This window comes from Delphinus delphis, chromosome 11, assembly GCF_949987515.2.
Source record: "Delphinus delphis chromosome 11, mDelDel1.2, whole genome shotgun sequence".
NCBI lineage: Eukaryota > Metazoa > Chordata > Mammalia > Artiodactyla > Delphinidae > Delphinus > Delphinus delphis.
In genome coordinates this window covers 10,981,886-11,008,820 of record NC_082693.1, presented here as the reverse complement: position 1 = coordinate 11,008,820, position 26,935 = coordinate 10,981,886, and the positions used below count along the sequence as shown (strand labels likewise).

The 26,935-nt window shown below is 46.4% G+C and overlaps 1 protein-coding gene and 1 pseudogene across 1 annotated transcript in view; one reads left to right on the top strand and one right to left on the bottom strand.

The window, feature by feature from the left end:
• GRIN2B (glutamate ionotropic receptor NMDA type subunit 2B) overlaps window positions 1–26,935 on the top strand; it is a 409,891-nt gene that overhangs the window by 350,671 nt on the left and 32,285 nt on the right. The window contains exons 5-9 of the mRNA XM_060026118.1: window positions 11,659–11,861; window positions 12,599–12,770; window positions 13,251–13,404; window positions 16,173–16,298; window positions 19,862–20,091. Of these exons, the coding sequence (XP_059882101.1) occupies window positions 11,659–11,861; window positions 12,599–12,770; window positions 13,251–13,404; window positions 16,173–16,298; window positions 19,862–20,091 (885 nt within the window). The remainder of the gene's footprint in view (window positions 1–11,658; window positions 11,862–12,598; window positions 12,771–13,250; window positions 13,405–16,172; window positions 16,299–19,861; window positions 20,092–26,935) is intronic.
• LOC132434440 (small ribosomal subunit protein uS8-like) lies at window positions 472–866 on the bottom strand (annotated as a pseudogene).

Here is a 26,935-nt window from a genome sequence, read left to right as displayed (position 1 = left end):
AACCGCCACCAGCCTCATTTACTCAGTGCTCACCAAGTTCCGGGCATTTTGCAAAAGCATTTTAGATACATTATTTCATTTAATTCTCATCAAAACCTCATAAATATAGTTATAGTTACTATCTATTGCCATTTATAGATGAGATAAACAGTGCGTTATGGGGACCGTTTCGGTGATAAAGAATAAATATCCAACTTGAATGAACTTAAGCAAAAGGCAAATTTATTACAAGGATACTGGATCGTCTGACCAGAACCCACGATGGGAACGTGGCTGAGCCTCTAGAACACTGATGCTCTCAGGTATCTTGCTCACTCTCTCACTGGTACATGCTTTCCTCTGGCCACTGGCTTCATTCTTCTCTCTCCATTGGCCAGTTTTCTCCTAGGGTGTGAAGCATGGTGGCCCACAGCTTCCGGGTTTTTTTTTTTTCTCTCTGAGGCATTTTATTTGCATGTATGTACTACATCCCTAGAAAAAGAATCCAAGGATTTTCCTTCCTGTGTGTTTTCATCTTGCTTCTTCATGGTCCATGATGCCAGATGAAGTTATCAGTACGATGAAACCAAACTGATGGGATGGGAGCAGTTTATTCTGCCATTTGTCTAGACTTTCAGTTGCACGTCAAATCTAGAGTTGCACACTCCACACTTCTTTGGCCTGCCTGTGAGGTTCACAACGATTTTCCCCACCCTGTGATCATCAGTGATTTCAAATTTGCCAATGTAACCATGCTTCATCGTCACAGTGAGGAACCTGACAGTGACTTTGGAGCACGGCCTAATAAGAAACTGTCACTTGCCTCTCCTTTCGGCACTGTTGACACTCTTGAGAGCATCAGCCAGGACCTTCATGGGCACCACTACGGCAGCACGGAAAGGTGGTGGAAAGAGCTTCTGATTTTTACATATGATAGCTTGTGCTACTGGGGAAAGACTGACTTAACACTCTTTGTTCCTAAGGCCCAAAATCCCAAGGATTTGACCCAACCAGTCAGGTGCCCGCCCCTCAGCTGTAGCTGGGTCAGACGATGGACTGGGAGATGTAATAACATGGCCATTCTCAGAGGACCATGTGGTTGGAATCGAGGAAGGGGCAGTTCACAAAAGGAGAGACTGAGCTAAGCAAAAGGGGTGGGGGAGAGAGTGAGTTAGGGGGTCAGGCAGAGGATGGCTGGTTGGTAGACAAAAGAGCAGTTATCCACAACCCAGAACTTAAAAGGTTAGGTAGCCCCTGCAGAGTCACACACAACCAAAGCCAGGACTCAATTTAGGCCTTTCTGACTCAAGGCCCTGCATGTAACTAAGATGACAAATTAGAATGAAGTAGTGGGGTGAGTGAATGTATGAAGGCACACGTACATACGTGCACGCATGCTTACAGTCATGCACACATATGTAAATACCAGTGAAGACCTTGCCGAGCCGGGGCTCAACTCCAGGAAGGCACATTCAGAACCTTCAGGCGTTGTGCACTCGCGCTCTATCCTTTCAGTTTGCAATCAGAGAACAAAGGTAGCCATGACAAGGGAACTTGATGAGGAATGATGTCCGTGACTAAAGCCTGTAGCCAGTCCCCCGAAGCAGGTTGTAACACCACCCGCATCCATCAGTCAAGTCAGTCCGTCAGCATCCCAGCCCTGCCGAGCTGGGTTCTGGAGCAACCTAAGCCTTGGGCCTGTTGCACACATGTCTAGAGCCCCATGTTACGGGAGGAAGTTGACTCAGAGGAGGTGGGACATGACTTGGTGCTGTTTAGTTCCAGAGGTCTCTGCCTGGTCCCACATGTGCCAGAGGAGATGGTCCAGGACTCAGTCTTGATGTTCAAGAAGAGGGCCTTTTTTGGAAAAAAGTGGATCAGAGGACAAGGTCGATGGGGCGCCACTCTCAGTAACTGAGCCCCTCTGAGCCCCAGGATGGACTCTGAGGGTTGCTGTCCAGGGATGGGGAGTTGGCTTGGGAGGTTTCAAACCCTCGGGCCAGGAAGGCATCAGATACTTCAGGAAAACATGTTGAATCTTTCAGCTTAGTTGAGCCTGTTGAGCAAAGTATTTACAATATGCTCTGACCTAAAGGAATTACTACGCTTTCTAAACTGTCCACCTTGCCCCAGGGAGGGGTTTATGGGAGAGGATCACCTGGCTGGGTGGCATTCGTTGGGTTCAAGACCTTTGGTAAATCTTGAAGGGTTGTAGCAATTTTACTCTCGTGATCTCTGTTTTTATTTGCGCCTGAATGAAAATATTGCATGTAACCGGAAGAAGGGCATGGAGTTTAGTCTGACATTTTGAAACAGATCGAGTTAAGAGTTTGAGAAGTTGGAGCTGGTTCTGGGAGGAAAGTAGGCACACTGAGGAGTTGCTGTTGTTGGTAGTAGGAGTAACAGTAACAGCAGGAGGGGAAGAAGGAGAAAAAATAGCAAATACTGCTTGCATAAAACTACTGCATGCCAGGCCCAGAGGCGAAATAACTCACCAAAGGTCACACAGCTTGTCTGTGCCCTGCCTCCTACTGCTACCATCCTGCCTGTGCCCCCCGCCCCCCACGGACTCCAGTTGACACTTGCTGTAAAGTCTTCAGACACAGCCATGAGTCCCAGCTTCTGGGAGGCTTAGGTGACTGGAGGGGGCTGTGGAGCTGAAGCAGATGCTTTTCTCTCAGATCACGGCAGGGAAGGAGTCAAGAGGCCAGAAATATTCTCTTGGCCACATGGCACAGTGCAGGAAACACGGGCTTCCAGAGTCAAACAGATCAGGGATGACGTCCTGGACCCTCAGCGAGCCTCAGTTTCTCTGCCTCTACTGTGGGCATCGCAGTACCCACCTATTTGGGAGCTAGTGACAACGGAATGCCATCACTCTGTGTGAAGTGTCTGGCCTGACTCAGGATACACACAGTTACTCTAATATTATCGCATCTCTGCTCGTGGTGTTATCTGAGATGACCACAGCTGTTCTCTGGTGCCGAGGGAATCAGCACCTTCCATTCCCGGCCCCAGATTCTACCCCAGCTCGCCACTTCTCCATTCCTTCACTCTCCAGAGCAGGAGAGATGGAGGGAGGAACCGTGAAGAACAGGGACCACACACACAGGGGGCGATGGGCAGTGGCAGCAGTGGGTCTGCACAACCCCCAGGGAGTCCCGGGCTCTCTCAGAGGGGCAGGGCTCAGCCAGGGATAGCAGATGAGGCCTGAGATGACAACGGACACCCAGTGCCACTGGGAGACCCACTCAGGTGCCAGGCAAGAGTGGCTGCAAGGGTCTCCCTTCGGCGTGTGTGCCCCAGTCCCCAGCTTAGTACGTGTCAAGGCAGTAAAGGGTCAAGGCAGCAGGGATCAAATTTGAATATGGAAATTATTTTCTAACACATTTTTCAAAACACTAACTTTCCAAATCTAGACATCACCGAGTGTGCACGCGATTAGGGGAAGGAGCACAGCAGATGTGCCGTCGTACGTACAGCCATCCACATGGAACTGAGTCCGCCCAGGGCACTCTGTAATCTAGAGGCAGAATTGAGAGAGGCAGTATGTGAGGCAGCCCTTACCTGCTACAGCCTTTCCGTGGAAGAGCACTGGACCGATATCTAGCACTGGAGGCTTTCTGAGGGTATGAAGTATTTGTCCCCCAGTGACACATCAGTCAATAATTTACTGAGAACACACTTGTTTCAAGCCAGTACAGGGACAGAAAGAGGTAAATAATATAGTCTCTGCCCTCGAGTGCTTGAAGACACATTCACAGACAGAGACAGAGATTTTAATGTAATAGCCCAAGGGAGCAGTTGACCCACAAAATGATTACGGAAGATCAAACAGAGCTTGTTCTCTGGCTGGGCGTGGACAAGCACAGCATCATGGTGTTGCTGAGGCCTGAGGAGGGCTACGAAGGATGCAGAGCATTTGAGAAACGTGGGAGGGGCTGATGGAGAGAAGACTGTGCAGCCCAGAAAACGATGCTGCACGTCGACCCCACATAGTATAGACAAAGCTCCGTGCAAAAAGCAAGAACACAGAACACTGCGAGAAGACATAGAAGATAAACTTATGGTTACCAAAGGGGAGAGGGAGGGAAGAAGGGACAAATAAGGGGTATGGGATTAACAGATACAGACTACTCTACATAAAATAGAGAAGCAACAAGGATTTACTGTAGAGCACAGAGAATTATATTCAACATCTTGCAATAACCTGTAATGGAATATAATCTAAGAAAAACCAACTGAGTTTTACTTAGCTGTACACTTGAAAATGGACACGATATTGTAAATCAACTATCCTTAAAAATAAATAAATAAAAAATAGTAAAGACCAAAATATTACAGAGACAAAGCCAAATACACCACATCAATTAACGTAAATGAGCAAAATTTAGGTATTAAGACAAAAAGACTTTCAGGTTGGTTTACAAAGCAAAAGCCAACCGCATGCTATACTCTAGAGACACACTTAAAACAAATTTAGTACTTTTATACTTCTTCCCATTCCCTAACTCTTAGTACATGCTATTTCATTTTCCATTGTCAAGGTTTATAACACACACATTTCATTGTATAACCTTAGTTTTTCTAGTGTTTATTCGTAGCTCTACGTTTAAATTAGTATTGTAAATAACACTGCCAAACATTAAAATAAGGAATGCTATGAGAGTGGGATAGATCTTTTCTTTAAAGTAAGGGTGGGTAATCAAGCGTTCTGTATAAAAAGAGACATGTTTTACTTCGACAGAAAGGAGTAAAAGTAAAATCTTGTGCATTAAAAAATACCAAAAACAGTCAGAAGACAAATCTTAGAGTAGAAAAATATTTCAAGCACATCTGACAGATAAAGGGTTACTATCATACTATACCAGGAACTCCCTACAAGTAGATAGGAAAGACCGACAGCTCAACAGAAAATGGGTGAAGTGTGTGACTGGAGGGTAAAAGAAAGAAATCAAAATGGCTAACAGCCGTGCAAGGGTGCTCCGGTTTACTGCGAGTCAAGGAGATGAAAATTAGAGCAATTAGACACCAGTTTTTATTCTTCAGATTGGCGAACGCTTAATAGGGGTAACAACCTAGTGCTGGTGAGAACGTGAGCAGGGCGCATTCTCGTGCTCTGCTGGTGGGAATTTCAATCACTCTAAACATTTGGTAACGTAGTTTGGCAACACCTAGCACATTTGAAAACACAAATATCCTTTCATTCTACTTTTTTATTATTGGTAATTGATGCTTTGGAAATACCAAGATATGTATTCAGTAGGATGTGTTTTTGTTAAATTTGGGGGGAACATCCCAAATGTTTATCAGTAGGGATATGACTGAATAAATTAGGATGCATTCATTAGTAGGAAATACTATGCAGCTATTAAAAGGACTCAAGTCTGCCATCTATTGAGTTGGAAGGAAGCCCATGATGTCTAATGAAGTGGGAAAAGCACGTTTGCGGAGACATGCATACTATGACCTGGTGTCATACATACATACTCACACATACACATCCGACTTTGGAAAAACACACTCATACATACATACTCACAGATGTATTTTGTATGAATATAGAGAATGGATGGTCATACACCAGAATGTTTACTTGCTTATGAGGAATGGAGGGGAGGGATGGATGCAGAAAAAGAAAGGTTGAACAAAATGAAGTGTTATCACACACTTAACCTTTGAAAATCCTCAGAGCTAAGATGTGTAGCTTTGGGGGAGGAGAAAGAGGAGTGCCCTGCTCTCCTTGATTTCTGTTCTATCAGGAGTCTCAGGCCTGCCCCGGGGCCTGCCCCACACATGACAGCGGCCTGCTTGACAGCACTTTGGGACAGGATGGGGTGCAGATCCGGGCTGCCTGGCAGAGACTGCTGGTCCCTTCTGCTTGCTCAGGGAAATTACTTTCAGTTTTGCATTCTAACAGTCAGACGAAGGCGTCAAATAAGCAGCAAGTGTTTAGCGTTAGAGCCAGATGTCATCTCCGGCAAGAAACAACAATGCTTTGACTTGGGGAAAATAACCCTTGACGCCTAAAGAGGCTCACTTAAGGGCTTTCATGCCAGCATCTTGAGAAATGACTTTGCCTGCAGATGAGAGAGGCTGCCCGGGGAGAGCGATGCCCTCTGCTCTCTGGGCAAGGACTACGGTGGCCTTCACAGTAGCCATGCCCTGCCTGGACTCCTCTCCTTCTCCCCAAGGACGCGCTCACCAAGGGGACAGATTCGGGGGCTTCCAGAAGGAGTGCCGCCCCTGTGTGTCCCAGCGTGCTGTTGGGTGCCAGCTTCACTGCCAGCGGTGGAGGAAATCTGTTAGCAGAAGGAAGACTTTGACGTCTCCCATCACCACAGATTGGTTCTAGAATTTTCCTAAGGGAAAGCTTACGGAGTAACACGCTGTAGGTTTGTGAGGTAGACTTCCTTCTGAGGAGAAATCCCCAGCTGAACAGGTGTTCAGCGTGTACTGAGAGAAGCAACCAGAAACCCTCAAAATGACTCCATGTTTTCCTGAGAAAACTAATCAGAGATTTTTTTTTTTTTCTTGAGAAAGATGATTTCAGGTCTCAAGAGATCTTCTGAAATCTTAGTGTGGCAGGGAACTGCATTTTTTACAGACAGATGTTGTTGTTAAATGTGCTTCTGGAGATGTTTGTTTAGTGCTTTCCTCTGAGGAATTCAGAGTGCTTTACAGACATTTTCTTCATTTTTTCTTAAGGCTTTTTTCTTTCTCCTGAACATGTTTTATGCTCGACTATAAATTTTTTTTTTTTTAATTTTTCATTCAGTTTTTCTCACTGAATTTTTTCTGAAATATTTCCTGTTAACCTCATTTCCTCCCACTCTGCATATCCAATATGATACACTAACGCCAGTTCAGACACCCTAGAAAAGAATTCAAGATTTTTCCTTTCGGAATCTCAGGCTTCTCTTTCTCTATTTACTTTTACAAACTTTCCCATATTTAATACTTTCACCATACTTTTTTCCCCTTGAAAGAAGAATTGCTTGAAATATACCTTGTTCTTCCACATAAATAGCCCCTATTTTATTTAATTTTAGTTGTTTACTTATTTCTAACTGTCTTGCTTCACAAGAAGTTGAAGTAATTAATTTGTGGGAACCAAACACATTCTTTAACATAAGCACTGTGTAGTGGCATTGCAAATCTGATATTCATAGCAAAGTTGTGTTGGTTTTTTTGCGAACCTGTTTCTCCTTTCAGTCCTGAAGGCATTTGTTAACTTTCTTTCTCACTGTAATCATCCTTGAAGAAACAAAGAAAAAAAGAATCAAGACTTTAAGACAAGCTAATCTTTTGTAGAATCAGATCAGATACTTCCCTCCCTTTAGGAAATAACCACTAAGAACACCTTGTTACTGGGCTCTCATCAGATGGAAATGTAGTAGGGAGCCTGTGTCCTAAAGACCATGAAATTATGTAGAAGACACCTAGCAATCACTCCCTATTTTACAGATGTGGAAACTGAGGCTCAGAGAATTATAGATATTTGTCTGCAGTCACAGAAATACTTAGAGACACATTCAGAAGTTAGTTTAGGAAGGACTCCCCTGGCGGTCCAGGGGTTAAGATTCTGTGGTCCCAATGCAGGGGGTGTGGGTTCGATCCCTGGGCGGGGAACTAAGATCCCACATGCCTTGGGGTGAGGCAAAAACAAAAACAACAACAACAACAAAAAACTATCCCACATATATTAAAAGGATAAAAAATGAATAAAAAAAAGAATTTCGTTTAGGAGACAAAACATCTAAAAAGTCACTAAATAAGGTAGTAAAGAGCATGAAATAATGAATGATTTGGTTATTCTGGGCAGTGATGAGCTGGTAAGTGTTTAACTGCTGAGGGCAGGGGTGGGCAGGGGCAGCCCTGATTTCATGGTGCCCACGACCAGTTTCAAACTACCAACCTGAATGCATTGAACAAGGAGTTGGGAACAGATTTATACAATCTAGCTGGTCAAGAGTAACAGAGTTCTTCTGGCTGGAGCGGGGAGCAGGTCTCTAAGGAAGAGAACTAAGCTAGACCAGTTCTCTCCACACATGAAGGACCATGCTTGGTCTTTCCATGGGGCAGCTGCAGGACTCTGCAACTTTGCTCTTGCCTCAGCAGATAAACCTCTCTTCACCTACTGAGCTATCACTTCCATTTCAAGGCCCAGCTTAAAAAAGGGTCCCAGTCAAACTTTTCCCTGACCGTTTCAGAAACAGTCACTTCTACTCTGAATCCAAGTAATGTTTTAGACCTTTTATTAGGGTAATTACCAAAGCCTGACTTGATATTACTGTCAATAGACAGTGTCTTTCCCCAGGGGACTGTCCTTGGAGGACAGGGACCGTGTCTTACTCCTTCATTATTATCCGAGAGGCAATGCAGGATGGTGGGTGGGAGCCCAAGCTCTGGAGCCAGACTGGTCAGCTTCAGATCTGAGACACTGTGCTCGCTTACCTTGAGACCATGAGCAAGTCATCAGACCCCTCTGTTCACACCTGCAAAGTGAGACGTTAAACAGCAGCCTTCATCTCACACGCTCACTCTGACGATGCATGAGATTCCTGGATGTGTTTGGTGCTCAGCACACACTAAGCCCTTAGTAAATGTTGCCTGGTATTGTTTTCTCTAGCACACGGCCCAGCGCCTGGCACAGAGCTCATGTGCAGTTGATGTTGGTTGCATTACGTCGAAGTGAAGCAAGGATGTGATCCAGCTATCTTGACAGGAAGTTAAGAAAGAGTGCTGGAGGAGACCTCACGAACAGATTATTGCTGGGGAAATGAGGATGAGATAGTAAATAAAAATCAGTTGATCATAGGATTATAGGATCAGAACCAAGCTTTCCAGCTGTGGTACGATGAGCACAGAGCAGGGTGGGATCATGCATACCCTCCCCTCCCTCGGTGAGCTGGACGCCGTAAGTTTGTAAATATACCATTTGTCATTGCAATCGCTTGTGTAGACTGCTGTTCCTTGAAATATCTCCTTTTCAGTATTGTGCAGTTGCTTTTAAAAAATCTAAGTGCTAGACGTTAAGTATAAATACTGTTGAATTTTATTCCATTTCGTTCAGTCCATTATTCCAGTGAATTCATACGGCTTCCAGCCTTGATTCTGCACTGCAGTGTATCTTCTATCCTTTCTAGTTTGGGTTACCTGCAGTTTGGTGAGCATGACTTCTGTTTTGTTTTCTGAAGCACTACACAGGCCACTTCTAAAAACAGCGTCCCCGACATGACACTAGAGACCTTTTTCTGTGTTGGCATTAATTCGTTAAACAATCTTTTTTTTTTTTTTTTGGATATGGATTGTAGACTCCTTTCAAATCCATCAAGTATACAAGGATCTATATTATATCCCCTCTTGTTCACAAGTTTCATGAAAAAACTTTGCCTACATGCTATGTGTGCAGCATTTTTGTTTCACAGATACAGTGAGACTATCAGAAAAGAAAATACAGCCAGCTTGTTGAAACCTGTTCCTGATTAACCTATGTTAACTTCCAAAACCGACACCTTCCTTTTCCGACTTTAATAAAGGCTGCATGTTTCAAAATAGTGAAGTTAACTGTATCAGGGTAGATGAGGCTCAGTGCACCAATCTTGACCATCTAGGTGAGAAGTTTGGACACAGTCCTGAGGGTGGTGGGAAGTTGTTGACATTTTTGAATAGAAATTATATGATGAAATGATGTTTTCAGAAGAGCCGTCTGGCAGCAGTGTCCACGGTGGACTCTAGGGGAAGCCTTATGTGAAGTTTGCAGTTGCCTGCAGTAATCCCAAGATGGGCTGCTGGACGACTGGACTAAGCTAGTAGCAGTAAAGATGGAAGAGCATACATTTGGATTAAAGAAAAACACTCAGAGAGACACTGGGGGAACATGATAGCAGTGAAAGAAATAAAAATAGGTACCTTAGGGCTTCCCAATCCTTTTCACATAAGGGAACATGCAGAAAAAACTAGGGCCGCTTGGAGATGGATGTGACCCAATGTCATGGGCTCCCACGGCTGGGTCTTCCCTTCCCCAAGCCCTACCTCCCCCAAATCACAGGCAGAAGACATTAAGCTCTCCACACGGCTGGGAAGCTATTTGGACATTTTTGTTTTAGAAATGAGTAGTCTTAGTAATATGAAGAAAAATAGACTTGTACCAAAATCAGAACCAACAGTACGGAAGAGACTATACATGTAAAGGGAAGCAGATGTTTGCTTCAGTGCATAATTCCGAACACAGAAGTCACATATGGCTACACGCTTGGAAGAAAACTAGCATCAGGGTTAATGCCAAACCAAAGAGCCCAGGCCACCGAGCCACTGCCCGTGTTATAGTGACACGTGAGAACAGAGGCGGTGGCTGTACAGGCCTAATTTGGGCATGAAAGTAGGCAACACCTACCAGACAGGTTGGGGGGAGGTATAAACCACACCAGGGGAGGCACTAGGTAGACTTAGGTGTAGACGAAAGCAGTAGCAAAGGAGTGAACTTCGGTTTTGTATGAATACGGAAATCGAAGCCACTTGCTTGAAGATTCATGACATACTGCCCATTTGTTGCTCCTTGTTGGTTTTCGTAGTTCATAAATTAAGTCGTTTCGTAGTCCTGGTGCCTCACCTGTGCTACTAATTTGTTTTGCTGCATAGAGGAGAGAACATGCAGGGACTTGCCATCTATAATTCCTGGTGATAACTGAAGATGTTTGGTTATAGAAAGTTAAAAGGCGCTCCCTCTTTCTTCAATAAACTCAATGGCAGAGCGAGAGCAAGAACCTACCAACAAGGCGAGCAGATTCTATTATAAAAACAGGAACGAAGGGCTCTTTTAAAAAACAATGGAACCCACACATTTCTCCCGATGATTGGCAGCAGGGCCACCAAATGCATGATGCCAGGGGCACCCGCCTTTCACACTGGAGTCCGTGAACTGGAGGCACACGGCCCATGTGGCCACGTGTAGCAGCTCACAGAGAGACCTATCTGATCCCCCCCCGGGGCGCCCACCCAGCCCAGCAGGTGCGTATCCACGCTGACCTGTGACGTCCATCACCCCCTCGACCACACTCCCTTCCCCAGCCAAGCTGTGCTGTATTCTTTCATCCTGACTTACCATTTTATTCCAATTCAGATCCACCCAGTCCTCCCTGTGGCTTCCCACTAGACCTCTGGCACAAGCCAAAGCACATCCTTCCGGCTCACTTGCTCCAGTCACTCTGTTGACCTTCCCAAAGCTATTTGCTGCTCTCACCGTCCTGCTCTCTGTTAGAGCTGAGGAGAAAACACCAATAGGCACTCAAGGCAGGAGGCTCTGGCCTTCTCCCTGCACTGGGACAGGCTTCAGTTTTAGCACTTATCACACGGTGCTGTAAACATTTGCTTACATTTCTGACTCCTTCACTCAGTGTGAACTTGACAAAGGGCAGAAAGATGCTTCTTTAAGCCACGAGGTTTAGCAGAGTGCCGGGCACATGTTTGGTAAGTGGGTGGGTAGATGAAGAGCCTACCTTTCTTAGATCTGGACACAGTAAGTCTCATCCTGAGCATATGGTCTGAGGAGGATTCGTCTCTATTACGGACAATGCCTGCATCTTTGGACTGCGTTTAACAGCTTCCCGGGGGAGGCCAGGAGAAGCAGCTCTGTCTCCACCAGTGGTTTCTGAGTCCTTGTTTATCCCTGTGCAGGTGGGCAAGTGGAAAGACAAGTCTCTGCAGATGAAGTACTACGTGTGGCCCCGAATGTGTCCTGAGACGGAAGAGCAGGAAGATGACCATCTGAGCATCGTAACGCTGGAGGAGGCCCCGTTCGTCATTGTGGAAAGCGTGGACCCCCTGAGCGGAACTTGCATGAGGAACACGGTGCCCTGTCAGAAGCGCATCATCTCTGAGTACGTGGCCTGGGAAAGTCAGATTTGCCCTAGCTGTCAGCGCCCGGCTAGGATCCGAGGCACAGAACGAATTGGACACCATGTCTGAATTTCGTTACAGTTGAGCAGTGGACTTTCTGGCAGCCCTGTGGTCTGGCATCTGGTTCTGTCCGGATCATGACCCGGGAGAATTACTGCTAACCATGTTATCGTTTCTGGGGCCTCGCGAGGTCTCAGTGACCGGGACCTCAAGTTCGTGAAGATTTAAGTTTACATTGGTGTTGAAAGATGTTTTCTGAGGCCAGCATGTCTTTAGAACCATTTTTGGAAATAGATAATATTAATCTATGCTGATAGAAGTCAGGATAATGGTTCTTTTTGGTGAGGGTGGGAAGGGCCTGCAAGGGAGAACAAGAGGCCTCCAAGGTGCTGGTAACGCTTCTGTATCTGAATTCGGGTTCTGGTTAAATGGGTGGGTTCAGTGTATGAAAATTCACCCAGCTGAACCCTTAGGATATGTGCACTTTCCTGATATATGTTATACTTCCAAGGAGCATTTAAAAGTATGAGAAAACATGGTCCAGTATGATGAGGTAATGAGATTATGGCAGTTCTGTGGTCTGATTTATGTCCTCACCCGGGCCTGACATAACTTGTGCTGAGCTGTGAAGGAGGGCCTGCTTTGTGGTTGGCAAGGGTAATATTTTGCCTCTTGTATAAAAGCCTCGTTTTTGTTTTTTGTTTCTTTACCTGGTTAGAAATAAAACAGACGAGGAGCCAGGTTACATCAAAAAATGCTGCAAGGGCTTCTGTATTGACATCCTTAAGAAAATTTCTAAATCTGTGAAGTTCACCTATGATCTTTATCTGGTGACCAATGGCAAGCATGGGAAGAAAATCAATGGAACCTGGAATGGTATGATTGGAGAGGTACGTGTCAGGAATTAAGGGCCATGTCCGTGTTTCATTTAAATATTTTTAAAACGCTCATTTTATAAATTTTAGAAAATGTAAAATAGTACAGCTGACTCTTGAACAACATGGGTTTGAACTCTGTGGTCCACTTGTGAGCAGATTTTTCTCAGTGAATATATGGTCGGCCCTCCTTACCTGTGGGTTTTGCATCTGTGGATTCAGCCAACCGTGGATCCTGAACTGTGTCTACAGTCTCCAGTTGGTGGAATCCGCGGATAAGAAGGGCTGACTTTGGGACTTAAGCGTCCTCAGGTGTTGGTGTCCACGGCGGGTCCAGGAACCAATACCGAGGGAAGATACCGAAGGAAGGCTATAAATGAAATGTACTGTTCCCACTCTACAAAGGAAAGCACTGTAGAGCCCCAAATATTTTCTGCATGGTGGCCCCTTGCCTTCCTGGATGCCCTAACTGGAGCCTTGCGTCTTTCTCCCCAGGTGGTCATGAAGAGGGCCTACATGGCAGTGGGGTCGCTGACCATCAACGAGGAGCGATCGGAGGTGGTCGACTTCTCCGTGCCCTTCATAGAGACTGGCATCAGTGTCATGGTGTCACGCAGCAATGGGACCGTCTCACCTTCTGCCTTCTTAGGTGAGTGATGGGCTTGCAGGCGTGAAGGACATGGACCCAGGGACAGGTAGAGGGAAGGAGGAACAGGTGCAGGAGCTGATTTTTCAGGAGCTTCCCTCAGCCAGGGATTTCACTTTGGGGAACCTCAGAATTGATCGTTCTCCAGCATGAAAACTGAAGAATACCCTCAAAAATAGGAAGGCATGGTACCCGGTAAGAAAACAGTACAGGACCGGTAACCAGGGGTCCTGCTTGAGTCTCACGCCTGCATTTGACCTTGAACAAACTTGCTCCATCCTGAGATCCAGTCTCGTCATCCACAGAAGAAGGCATTTCGACTAGCTGATCTCTGAAGCTGCTTCCTGCTTTAATGATGTCTAATTCTGGATATCATTCAAATACCTGTTTGTTTCAAATTAGCTTCAAGAGCGGAGCTCAGTGCTACCAAAAAAGAAAAAAAGGTTTTTCTGTTTTCACGTGAATTTTTGGAGGCTTTGCCAGGTAAAGCTGCTCCGATTCTCCCTCCCACCGACCCCATCCTTCCCCATAGAACCTGTTCCTCGCTCTCCAGCATTACTTATGTGTCAAAGCCTTCCGTATGATATAAGACTGGGTGAGATGAGGCCAAGATTTCAATTAGATGAGGTCTTTTGTGAGCTCATAACCCCATATTTTTGGCAGGGGCTGTGAGAGCAAAGGGATTGGAAAATAAAATGTCACCTTGAAAACAGGCCACTGGGCTAGGAGATAGGAAGCTGGTTTGGTCATAAACAAACTGAAAGCCCTTGGACCAGTCACAGTCTCTCTAAAGGATACCAACACTTTTTTTTTATTGAACACTTACTATGTGAAGGCCCAGGCATCGTTGTACAAACTTTGATTATATTACTTCATTGACACTACCATAATACCCAGTTTATGGCTTAGGAAACTGAACCCTAGGTTATGCAATTTTCCAACCGTCTCTCAGCTAGGAAGGAGCAGATCCAGGATTAAAGCCCAGATGTGGCTGCCCTTGCAGCCTGTGTTTTAGTACACATGGGGGCATTTCAGAGCTCGACTCCTAAAATCAGGAAACAGTGCAGGGGGCCGAGACTAAGATGTGATATAAAATGGAAGAGCACAGACTTGCCTTCAGAGGCCCTCTGTCCATAACCTGGCCCTGCCACCTCCCGAGTATGAACTTACAAAGGGCTGGGACCTCTTAAGTCTTAGTTTACTGCTCTGTAAAACAGATGTAACCATCCATAATGAAAGGGCCATTAAAGGATAGTAGAAACTAGGTGGTGAAAGTACTTCCTAAACTATATAGACCAACACAAATATTTTTTTGTATTTTGTGTACCGAAAGTTGCTCTGGGCTTAATGGGGGGAAGGGAAGCATAGAGACAGTGCATTTACTCAGTTATTTCCTAATCTTGGACAGACTGGGATCAGAGTAGGATTTCAATCAATCAGACCCAAGGAGGAGAGGGTCTCTATTCCACCGTACAGAGGCTTTGAGTTGTACCTTCCACCTTTGCATCTCTGGCTGCCACCGCAAGGTTTTGCATTTCACAGTCGGTGCGTGCCATATTAAATTAATGAAGTGACCAGGCTTTTATAATTCCCTTGGGAGTTCAGAAGTAAAGTAGGTTTCAAAATAAGGCAATATTTTCTAATTTTCAGCCCATTTCCCTCCCTTTTCAGTTTCATCTTTATTAATGATTTGGAAGGTGGAGGAAACAGCATGTAAATTCACTTAGTTCTGAATTTACAGTGTGATGTGACAGCTAAAAAGGCCAGGCTATTTTGAGGCACAATTGAGGAAGCTTTGTATTATGGGACTGAAGAGCGATTGTCTCTTTTTACAGGCCTCCAGAGAGAGGGCTCCTGGAATTCAGTATTCAATTTCTAGACATGTCTGAGCCAGAGAGATTTAGATCAACTGGAAGAGAGCCAGCAAAAATGATTTTAAAAAGTTAAAGAAAGCATATGTAGAACATTCTTACTCTCTTGCCTGTTCTTGTCCCATCAACCTTGTCACCTGGAAATAGGGACTAGATTGAGGTTGTTTTGTTGATTATCACGTCCCCTTGTCATTTGCTAAATTCCCAGTGTTGTAGACACTGATATTTAATGTGGATGGATTTTTTTTTTAACATTGACATATTCTCCTACACTAATGATGTCTAATAAAATATACCACGTCAAACCAGGTTGAAAAAGCAAATCCAGGCTGGAAAGTTTAAGAGAAGTGAAGCAAGGGGGCAAGGGAGTTATTCATTGTGCCTAATTATTACTGAACCAATTCAAGCCACAAAGAGTAACCAAGTTTGTTGAGAATGAACTTGGCCTCAAGGCTTGGAAGCATTGGTGAAAACTTTTCCAGGTCCAGCTGTGGGGTGTGGCATATAGATAGGCGTGCAAACCAAGAGCCAGTCCAACACGACTCACTTATCCATGTCTAGTACTTATTCTAGTTCCACTGTTTTCCAAAAGACCCAGATATTGGTCCAGGCATGGCAGAAACTATCTGTACGGTCTCAGAAAGGATGGGCAAGAGGCCGTCCTTCTCATATGTTTGAACGAAAACAAGCCCCGACACGCCCATCAGGGGAGTGGAGACACTCAGACACAGCTTCTTACTCCTTCCTCCCTAAGCCAGGCCCTGGCTTTCTGAAGGGACGCACACACCTTTGGCTTGCTTCCGCAAAGATAGGAGTCGCGCGAGTGAATGAATGCGCGAGTCAATCGGGACCTGTTTGTTCTCTGCGTTAACCCTGAGCGCCGATGTTTTGCTTCCCCAGAGCCCTTCAGCGCCGACGTGTGGGTCATGATGTTCGTGATGTTACTCATCGTCTCCGCCGTGGCCGTCTTCGTCTTCGAGTACTTTAGCCCTGTGGGTTACAACAGGTGCCTCGCCGATGGCAGAGGTAAGGCCAGCTGTAACCATTGCCTTTCTGCCTTTCTCTAGCTCTCAGCTCGGAATCTCTGTGCCCCTCATCTGCTGCCTGCCTCCGCCCTAACCCTCAGTCTTCAAGGTCACCACCTTGGTGACTCGTTAGAAAGACCCCAATTAAGGGCTTCTAATCAGTGCTATGGTTTTTCATTTTACCTTGGTGTTCAGAAAATATTAATTGCTAAATGTACAGTGACAATTGGGATTACCATTGTTCTTTAACTTGAGAAGTAAGTAGAAGACTAATTCACAGCAAAGTAATATACCTTAAAACTAGTGACGGAGGGCTGCCCTGGTGGCGCAGTGGTTGAGAGTCCACCTGCCGATGCAGGGGACGCGGGTTCGTGCCCCGGTCCGGGAAGACCCCACATGCCGCAGAGCGGCTGGGCCCATGAGCCATGGCCGCTGAGCCTGCGCGTCCGGAGCCTGTGCTCCGCAACGGGAGAGGCCACGACAGTGAGAGGCCCGCGTACCACCAAAAAAAAAAAAAATAGTGACGGATACACTTGTAACATTCTACTCATCTGTTCACTTGAAAAGAGTGGAGCTTTATCCTGACTTTTAAAGTTTATTGTGGAATTTATGAAAGATTTGCAAATGCATTAGATAAAACTAAAAATAATCACCCGTAAGTTTATCAGCAAGAAATAATGTCTGTTAATATATTGGTATATATACTTCTAGTCTTTTAAGTTTTATGCACATGTAGCCATTCTATTAAGTAGCCCAAACTTAGTAGAGCAAGAATGTGAAAACTTTTATCTTTCTTCTGTTATTACCTATCTTCTAGACTATGTGACTGGACCCCTTAACAAAAACTCGTGTAGATTCCAAAAGTTTCTGATCATTTCCCATTATTAAAGCAAATAAACAACAAGAAGCAAACACACACAAAGACCCCAATTTAGATGTTAGTTTGAATCTGTATGTCCCCTCCCTGCCTCAAGCCTGACCCCAAGCCCAGTTCCACCCCTAAGCAAGTGAGATCAAAGCTGGCAGCAGAAATGTGTAACATAAACATGTCAGAGGAAACTCTTTTGCTAACCTTAGGCTACGAGCAGTCTGTCCGATCAGATGTGCTAACAAGGCAGATTAGACACATGTATCAAGAGTAAGAAAACACAGGTTACCCCAGGGTACATGCAGGGTAGTTGTGGCTGAAACAGCTCTCCACAGCCCAAGGATAACCTCTGAGCTACAAGATCCCCAAAGCATGTGTCCCCGGCTTACATCTCGCTGCCAGGAGGTAGAGGAGTTGGGTATTTGAAATAAAATGGCTGGGAGATAACAGTTCTCACCCACAGCTACTCTTGGGGGTGGTCCATCTTCCTGACTAGGAAGGTCCAGAGATGTGAGGGCTACCCATGTGTTTGAGGCATTTATGAGACTTCACGAAAAGTTTACTAGATTTCTGAAGGGGACCAAGGGGTCCTTATAGATATCTCTTCTAAAACTTCCTGAGAGCACCAGGATTAGGAAATATTATGCCTTCTCTGCGTCTTCTCCCATCCACCATGTGAGCTCTATCCTGGAATTATGCGTCAAAGAGGAAAGATTCTTAACCCCAGCTACACATAAGAATTACCTACGGGGCACTTAAAAGACAAAGATGCATAGACCTCATATTCTAATGTTCTGATTCACTAAGTCCAGAGCGGGACTTGAACCCTTGTATGTTTCAGAATAGTGGTTCTCTACCTTGGCTGCCTGTTACAATAACCACCGCACCTCACCCCAGTTTAGTAAGAATCTCTGGGGATGGTGTGTCAGTATTTTGTCAAAGCTCCCCTCGTGCTTCCGTTGAATTCACGTCCAGGCTATGAGCCACCCCTGCACTGAGGTATTTCCAGGTGTAGACCTACCTTCTCGTTTGGGGTGTGCCTTCTGGGGTGGACACTTGGATGCCTCCACAATGCGGAATAGTCAGGGACTTCCTGCCTGTGCCAAAGGGTCATCCGAAAGCCATGACTACTCCCCATCCCGGTGGGCATTAGTAACAAGTGAAATGTCCGAGAAGCACGAGAGTACACACACATGTTGACAATGTCAAGAACCAAAGCTAGTGTTCACCCTCCCCGACCCCGCAAAGAAAATCAAAGAGGCAAAAATTCAGACACAAAAATCAGAGCCAGGGCTTACGATTACTCACTTTACCAAAGGATGCTTGACTTCGCCAAAGAATTCAACATGGGGCCGCTTTAACTATCAAGTCTCCTTGGGGCATTTTACAATGCACAAAACTTTGATTTATAAACAGTTTTTTAGTTATGCATCTGTTCCAAGAAATAAGGTCCACTCGCGCAGATGTGTGTGCACGGTTAGATCTTAGGCTCGACATGTGTAGTCACTGATGATTTAGGTGGCTGAGCAGATGCTCTCAGGATCACAGATAGCATCGAAACACCTGTGCTAATGCGCTGTAAAACTGTGCAGGCAGGTGTTCGTTTCTGCAGCGGAGGGGCTGCATGCAGCCCCAGACAGCAGGCAAGATTTCACCATCGCCAAGCAGAGAAAGCAGAGAGGTCACAATAAATACGTGTGCAGAAGCCCTGTGTGATCTGTGTGAAGGTCGGGTGGAGGACAAAGGCAGCCTCCCTGTCCACCCTCAGATGCATGTGGCCAAGCCAGGGATCCCTGGCAGACTCTCTGGGCCGCCTGGTATTCTTTTACACGGAAGGCAGGCCCTGCTGGAGGGAACCAGATGGGAGGTGTCGGCACTGGAATGAGGTCAAGGCTGCCTTCAAAACATTGAGTGCTAAGAGCTGGAAGCCACGGGAGAATCAGGATCAACTGCATTCAAAGCGGCATCTGTGAATAAAATTGGAGGAGATCTATGACTAGTGGGAGAAAAAGACCCCACAAGGTTCTTGCTGACCGTCCGTTTTTTTTTTGTTTTTTTGTGGTACGCGGGCCTCTCACTGTTGTGGCCTCTCCCGTTGCGGAGCACGGGCTCCGGACGCGCAGTCTCAGCGGCCATGGCTCACGGACCCAGCCGCTCCGCGACATGTGGGATCTTCCCGGACCGGGGCACGAACCCATGTCCCCTGCATCGGCAGGCGGACTCTCAACCACTGCGCCACCAGGGAAGCCCTTGCTAACCTTCTTTGAAATTGAAATGCTTTCTCGGTAGATACAAATAGAAATTTTGGGAACGTGGTAATGAGGATGCAAGTGTGACCACAGTGGGATGGTTGCCTTCGTTACTCAGTCTTGATGGGCTCTTAAGGGTCTTACATCCATCAGGGCGGGAAGCTGGCTCCTGTGGCGCCCTGGCTGAGTCATGATCGTTGGTTGGAGTAAGAGCCCACACACACCCCAGGCCTCTGGTTTTTCTCTTCCACCTTCCTGTGGGTCCCAGGAGAAGAGAGACACAAGCTCTCAACTGAAAAAGCTGCCTAAGGGTAGCTTTAGGGCTGGGGCTTTGCTGGCGGGTTTCCTGCTCTGAGCAGGAACTTACCAGCTCTATGTACCTGTAAGTTGAAATAGAACCAGTGACTCTGTCTTAACCTTCTGTCCTTGTCTTTTTTGTCCTGCCAGAGCCGGGTGGCCCATCTTTCACCATCGGCAAAGCTATTTGGTTACTGTGGGGTCTGGTGTTTAACAACTCCGTCCCGGTGCAGAACCCAAAGGGGACCACCTCCAAGATCATGGTGTCGGTGTGGGCCTTCTTTGCTGTCATCTTCCTGGCCAGCTACACTGCCAACTTAGCTGCCTTCATGATCCAAGAGGAGTATGTGGACCAGGTTTCCGGCCTGAGTGACAAAAAGGTAGGAGCACCATTTGAAACCTCCCATCTTTCCCCCAGTCCCATTCTCAGCCATACTCGGAGCTCTCACGGACCTGTTAATATCCTAAACCTTTAGAATCGACCGTTCTTCCTTATGGCTCCTGAAATTGGGACACAGGAGCAGAATTCAGTTTCCCCACCGAAATAATATTACTTCACGTTCGCCTTCTCACTTGTGGAAGGTTGTCACCAGCGCGCCCTGGGCCGCAAATGAGGGGCCTGGTGTGTTAGCGGTTTTCTGAGTACAGGGTTCCTCTTGTCTGGGGCGCTCAGGAGGCCTGGCAGCAGCACCAGGCTGCACCTTTGGGCTGTTACTAGAGGACACCCACGCTGAGGGTGCCGGCCCGTCACGGCCCTCATTTTCCTCCCAGGGCTGTTCGCCTGCACGCTCCCCCTTTGTTCCTCTGCACGCTCGCAGGTTCCCAGGGTCGAGGAGAAGGATTGTTCTCATTGTGTCCTGAAGAAAGGTAGCTGCTACCTAACTGGATCGGGGGGTGCCGATGAATGGGTTGTCCCCATACCAACCGCAGGCCTCCCTGCTGGCCTGTGCCGCGAAGAGAGGAAGGGAAGTCTGCTGGTTGCCATGTTTTCTGGGTGAGGATGTGTAAAAACCCAGGCTCAGTACATGTGACTCTCTAGGTCTGCTGGAAGCAACACAGGTTCCGTGGGAGCTCTGGTCCAACCCCAGTCCTAGCGGCTACCTTCCTGGAGTGCCCAGGAGAGCCCCTGGATACCCCAAATCACTCTGGAGACTTTCACTTACAATGTCTCCTCTTCTCCGTTTCCTTAAGATTTAGAAAATGTGATTTCCCACCCCTTCCCCCAGGATGAAACTATGTGATATAGACGGATGTGTGTTTAGACCACATAGGTCAGATGCAGCTCATGCTTTATCACGTGGGTCAGCTTCTCCCAAGACAAAACCTTAAACACTTAGCAGATGGTTTGAGAAGAATGAAAAGGAGGAGATATTCTCTTTGGGGACTCAAGTTATGATTTCTCCGTCTACTCTCACTACTCACCAAGGACATTCAAAAGCTTAAGGAAGATAAACAGCTTCTTAAGGGAATGAAAAAAAAATATATATATATATATACACACACACATACATGGAACACTCACGATGTTCACCTCTTTAGGTTGGCTCTTTCTTTGGTTTGTCTTCCTTTTCACTTTATTTTTCTTCCTTCCTTTTAAAAAACGTTCCCTCTCTTCTATTTCCTTCTCCCTTACCTTTAAGCTTTTTTCTTTTTTTACTTCTTTTTTTCTAACTCATGATTTATTATGCATTTCTTCAGATATTCATCCATCTATCACTTAATTCACTTTAAACCTTTCTCTCTCTCCTTGTTCCTTTGTCAGCGTCCTTCCTTTACCATTCTGATCCTCTCAGAAACTCTGAGCTAGACCTCTCCCTTCATCCCTTTCTACAGCTACTTTTTGTGCCTATTTCTGTGACCTGGGCAGTCGTGGTGCTGAGAGCAGCTGATCTCCCAGGGCTCCGTACTTGGATGTGACGGAGCTGAGGTGGGCCACGGCCACCCTAAGACACGAATGTGGCAGAAGCGTGACAGACCATGTCCCCACGTGTGGATCTGTCCGGGGTACGGAGGACCATATCCTCACATCAGGGAACGGCAGAGGTGTGCCGGATTATGTCCCCATGCAGCATGTGGTGGGACCGTGTCACCATGCAGTAAATAACATGGTCGAAGGGTGGTGGGCCACAGCCCTTCCGGGGACTCTGGGCTGTGAAGTAGGGGATCCACCACAATCATCACAGTGTTTTCTTTCGTTTCCTCTGAGAATTGGTTAGGACACTGTATTTATGTTTCTCATCCTCTCAAGGGCCATCCGGCAACAACTGAATGATTTTTCTACTTGAACTAAGCATAATTGAGATGGAGGGAGATTGTTTTCCCTTCTGTGGTTTGGAAAGAACATCTTGTTCTGGGCTGCTTGAACAGAGAGGCTCTGCCCCTGTCTGTCCTCCACACCACGTTGGTTACGTTCTGAGAAGTTGGATCCCATCTTTGCTTAAAGAACTTGAGAGGCTCCATTGCTTACAGAATAAAGACAACTCTTTTCAGGCGTGGCGCTCAGGGCTTTTACAAGTGATTCCCAGTGTGCACCAGCAACTCCGTCTCATCAGCCAAGGCGTAGGCTCTCGCATCCTATGTTCTAGGCATCCTTGCCTCCTTAGCCTTCCCAGCGACACCTCTCTGCATCTGCCTGGGGTGTTCTTCTCCTTACTTCTTCACTCACCAAACTCCTACTGAAACTGCAAGACACAGATCAGAGATCCCTTTATTTGTAAAGCCTTCTCATCTGGGCTCATCTGGGAAGTTAGCCATCGTCTCCTCTGTCGTGGCAATCATTCATACCTTTATTATAGCGCTTGTCTCCCACATTGTAACCTACAGACGTGTACCTGTCCATATCTCCCCTTATTTGACCATGAGCTTCACAGGGTCAGTGACCATAACTTGGTTATCATTTTTACAAAAAGTCTGTAGGGTGAGAGGGAGAGATGGTGTACTAATTTAAGAGTCTCTTGCACAGAGCAGTGGACTAAGCATTACAGGCAAAGAAAGCAGCAAGAGAGCAAGAAGCCTTTAACAGCTGTTCAGTTTGAAAATGATTATCTGATCCACTTCAGAACTCTGCAAATGACAAAATAGCATCTGACCAGAAAGTGTCAACATAATTTACAGAAGTATAGAAAACCTTTAAGTAGCCAATGACATACAACTGCAGATCAGTGTCAGGAACAGTATTATAAGTCAGAGAGTTTTCTGAAAGTGCACTTAAAATGTCAAAATTCTTATCAATTTGACTTCAAAACACCTAAAGAAAACTAAGTCTTGAGAATGACTTACATGAGAGGAAGTATATTCTGTGAATTTAGCAAAAGAAAATAATAAAGTCTTCAAAACGATAACATTGAGAACAGAAATGAGGTGACTTTGAAGACTCTCTTTTCAGTGCCATGAAATTTTCATCAAGGAAGGTAACATTTAAAGTGGAGAAGGGTTTCTATACTTGTTTAGACTATCACGGATGACATATCTTCTATGTAACTCAGACCAAACGATAAATATTTTGGAGTGATGATGGGGAGATATTTGTCGTCATTAGATTTAGATATTTTAAGAAATTGTCTTCAATTTTATGGCAGGAAAATGTTCCCAGATCTCATTTATGTTAAGGTACAAAGTCAGAACGTTCAGAGTTAAATTTCCATGAAATCCTATTCGGGGGCTCCTTTTTTATTGGATGGCTTCCATCTTGCAATAGCACATTACATCATTGAATTCAGAATTATTCCACTACATGCTAGAACTAAATATGGGTGCAAGTGCTAACATTTAGCAGCCCTACTGTACATTCCATCAGCTCTCCCAGTGGGAGGAGGATATAAGGAAGCTGGTGACATCTTTCTTCTCTTAACAAAGAGCCCACAGTGCTCATTCTCATATTCTCAGCTATCCAGATGGATTTCTCATTTCGCAGTCGGCCAACCACAGCATGGAGGAGAGTTTGGCCAGGCGAACAGGAGACGTATTTTCCGGGCACTGGATACATTAAGTATTTACATATATGTTATATGAATAATCTTCATCAGGTATGACCATTCCCATTTTACAAATACGGGCACTGAGACTCCGGGAACTTTCGTGATTCCCTAAAGTCATACATTATCAAGTGACAGAGCCAGGGTTTGAGTTTCTGTGTGTTTGGCTTTAAAAGTCACTTTGCCAGGATGTCTCCCTTGTAGTGAATCCCAGACAAAGTTATGACACAGCTAAGGATCGGTATTGACACCCCTGCACCCCACCCACTTCCTCATTGAATCTCCTACCCTCTCATTCAATGACCTTCAGTTTTGGTTCCACTTAACCTAACCCTTCTCAGGTCACCATACACTACCACTGCCAAGACTGCTATTACTACCTCTGCTACTAGGACTGATAATAATAATAGCAATTATCATTATTATTAATATGACTTCAACACTGATATCTCTGCAAACATTTTTTTCAGCTCTCAGGAGCCAGGCGTAATGCCAAGTACATCACATAGATTTCTTATGTAATGGTGCTTTTATAATCATACCTTCATTTGTAGATGAGGAACTTGAAGCTTGGAGAGGTTAAGTCATTTGCCCTTCTGATGTTCCTGGCTGGCCAACAGCCCCTCAGCCGTGTGCCACCGTGTTCAGATTCCAGTGTTCTTTCCAGTTAATCCTCTTTCTTCCTGACCTTCCCATCTACCTTCCCGAAGCTCAACAAGTGGGATCCTTTTCCCCTATTAAAGGGGAGCTATCTGATTAACTGATCCAAAATAATTAGATAGTATTTTAACATTTGCCCCTTATTTAATAAGTCTTTCAGAGGCATTGCTTTGAACAGAGAATGGTGGTGCTTTCGTGGACCTGGGCAGGCTAATGGCCCACAAATGGACTTTAGCCTGGGCCTATTGTGACCGTGAGCTTTAAGCCACTGTTGGAGGGTGGCAGAGGGGTGGCAGCAGGACAGAGAAGCGTCAGTGGTAGGTTCAGGGGGTGAAGGAAGCCTGCAGGGAGGCAGAGGCTGCCAAGGTCACCAGGGGCTGCCGTCAGGCCAGGGGGCTCCCGAGGCTGCGTCCTACCTTACACATTCCTGCCACCAGTGTGACATACGCCCGCATTGTATTTTGCTGTTCTTTTCCTCAAGGAACTACGGGAACTTTATGAACTTTAAATGTCAAAAGGTGTTTATCTGGTTAAGGAGGGCAGACATCTTCGCCTGCAACATTGAAGGTGCATTCAGGATAGCCTTCTAAAAACTAAGGAAGAAGCCCGTGGCTTTTCTAGATGATGATTATTCTGAGTTTCTGAGAAGTTCCGTAGAGTCTGGAAGCTGTCTCATGTCCTTTTGGCAGATAGGCAGTGTATGACTTTTTAAATCAGCACGCAAACAAACGTGTCCGTGTGCATCCTGGAAGAAAGCCAGCCTGGGGTAAGATATTTACACCACAACTACACTGATGTGTGATGCTTGGATGGCATTTGAGCATGGGTGAGGACATGGGCCTTGCTTGCCACTGTACAAATGGTACTTCCTTGCCCTATTAACTTTAGGCCAGAAGCCAGTGGACGCAGCTGACCTCAAGCCTGATCTGTCACACCCTGGTCCTGGCCCAGACCATCTTGGTCAGGTCATGGAACAGTGAACTAAAAGTAGCTCGCCAGGCAAAGCAGCAGGAATGACCGACTAGCCGGGGACCTAGAAATGAGGGCCTGGGCTGGGCCTCCAGGTAGCTGAGCAAAAAAAGGGTGTGATTTATTACATGGAGTCCCTTGGAGCTGTCGGGCATCTGGTCCTTTTGTTACAGCTGGCCGAGAGCAGTTCTGGAGGAAGTGACAAGAGAAGAAAACTCCCCAAACCCTGGGACTGTACGGGGTACAGGACACACATGGGTGGGAGAGGGGACACGTGCCCATTTGTCTCCTAATTAGCTGAACCTAATTAGCCGGTCCAATGCATGGACCACCACCCCAAGTACTGAACCCACTCATTCCTGCCAGGGCGGCCCCCATCCAGATGCATCCAGAACAAAGCCCTGGGGCTTAAGCAGCCCAGCTCTGCTGCCCAGGGTCAGCTCTCAGCACTCCTCTAGGTTTCTTTGAGAACGGGACTGCTTACGGCCCCCAGCTGGCCCCCGTGAGCTCTAATTCCCGAGTCCATTCGTGACTGGCCGCCCTGACTGAGGCGTCCAGTAGGGCTTAGCAGTGGCCACCCTCCCGGCCCAGGGATACGGGTATCCCCGTGCTGATTGCTGAGCTCCCGAGGGAACCCCAGGGTCCCCTTCCTCTCCTCTCGTGTCCCCTTTATAGCATCAGGCCTCGCTCTGCCCTCCTCTCCTTGAAGGACCACCTGCGTCCTGACCCTCTGTGACTTCCCACACAGGATACCTCACCTCCCACCTCTGCTATACTGTTGGGGCTTCTCGGGGTTGAACGGTGGTCCCCCAAAAGATACGTCCACATGCTAATCCCTGGAACCTGTGAGTGGTGACCTTATTTGGAAAAAAAAAAGATCTTTGCACATGTAATTAAGTTGAGCATCTCAGGTTAGGACCGTCCTGGATTGCTGCTAAATCCAATGGCAAGTGTCCTTATGAGAGAAAGGCAGAGAGAGAGCTGACGCAGAAGAGAAGACCAGGAGAAGTAAGAGGCAGAGACGGGAGTGTGGCAGCCACAGAAACACCTGGAACCACCAGCAGTTAGGAGAGGCAAGGAGTGGCTTCTCCCCTAGAGCTTCTGGAGGGAGCGCAGCCCTGCTGACACCTTGATTTTGGACTCCTGGCCTCCAGAACGTGCGAGAAGAAATTTGTATTGTTTTAAGCCGCCAGAGGCTTGTTGTGGCAGCCACGGGAAACAAACACGGGGCCTCAGTGCCCCTCCTGTAACCTGCACTCTCAGGGGCTTGCCCCCCTTAAACCCTGGAGCTCTTACTCACCTGCTCTTGTCAGCCACCCAGCCCCGTCCTTCCAAAGCGGGTATTTCTTACAGCAGAATCCAGTTCATTCCCCCCCGCCCCCCGACTAATCTCCTCTGCTTGGAAGAACAGATCTACGTCACCCTGAAGATTTGCAGAGATATGGTTTACACCCAGAGGGAGTCTTCTCCCTGCTGCTTAATTTTAAGGAGACAATAAAAATCCCGCGTGTCACTGTGTGCTCCCTTTTGCTCTGTCCTTGGGCCTGATTACTGTTAGTTTCTCCCAGTATGTCGCGTGTTATCTGTGTGTACGCTCCCCGCGCAGCCTTCTACTAGACCT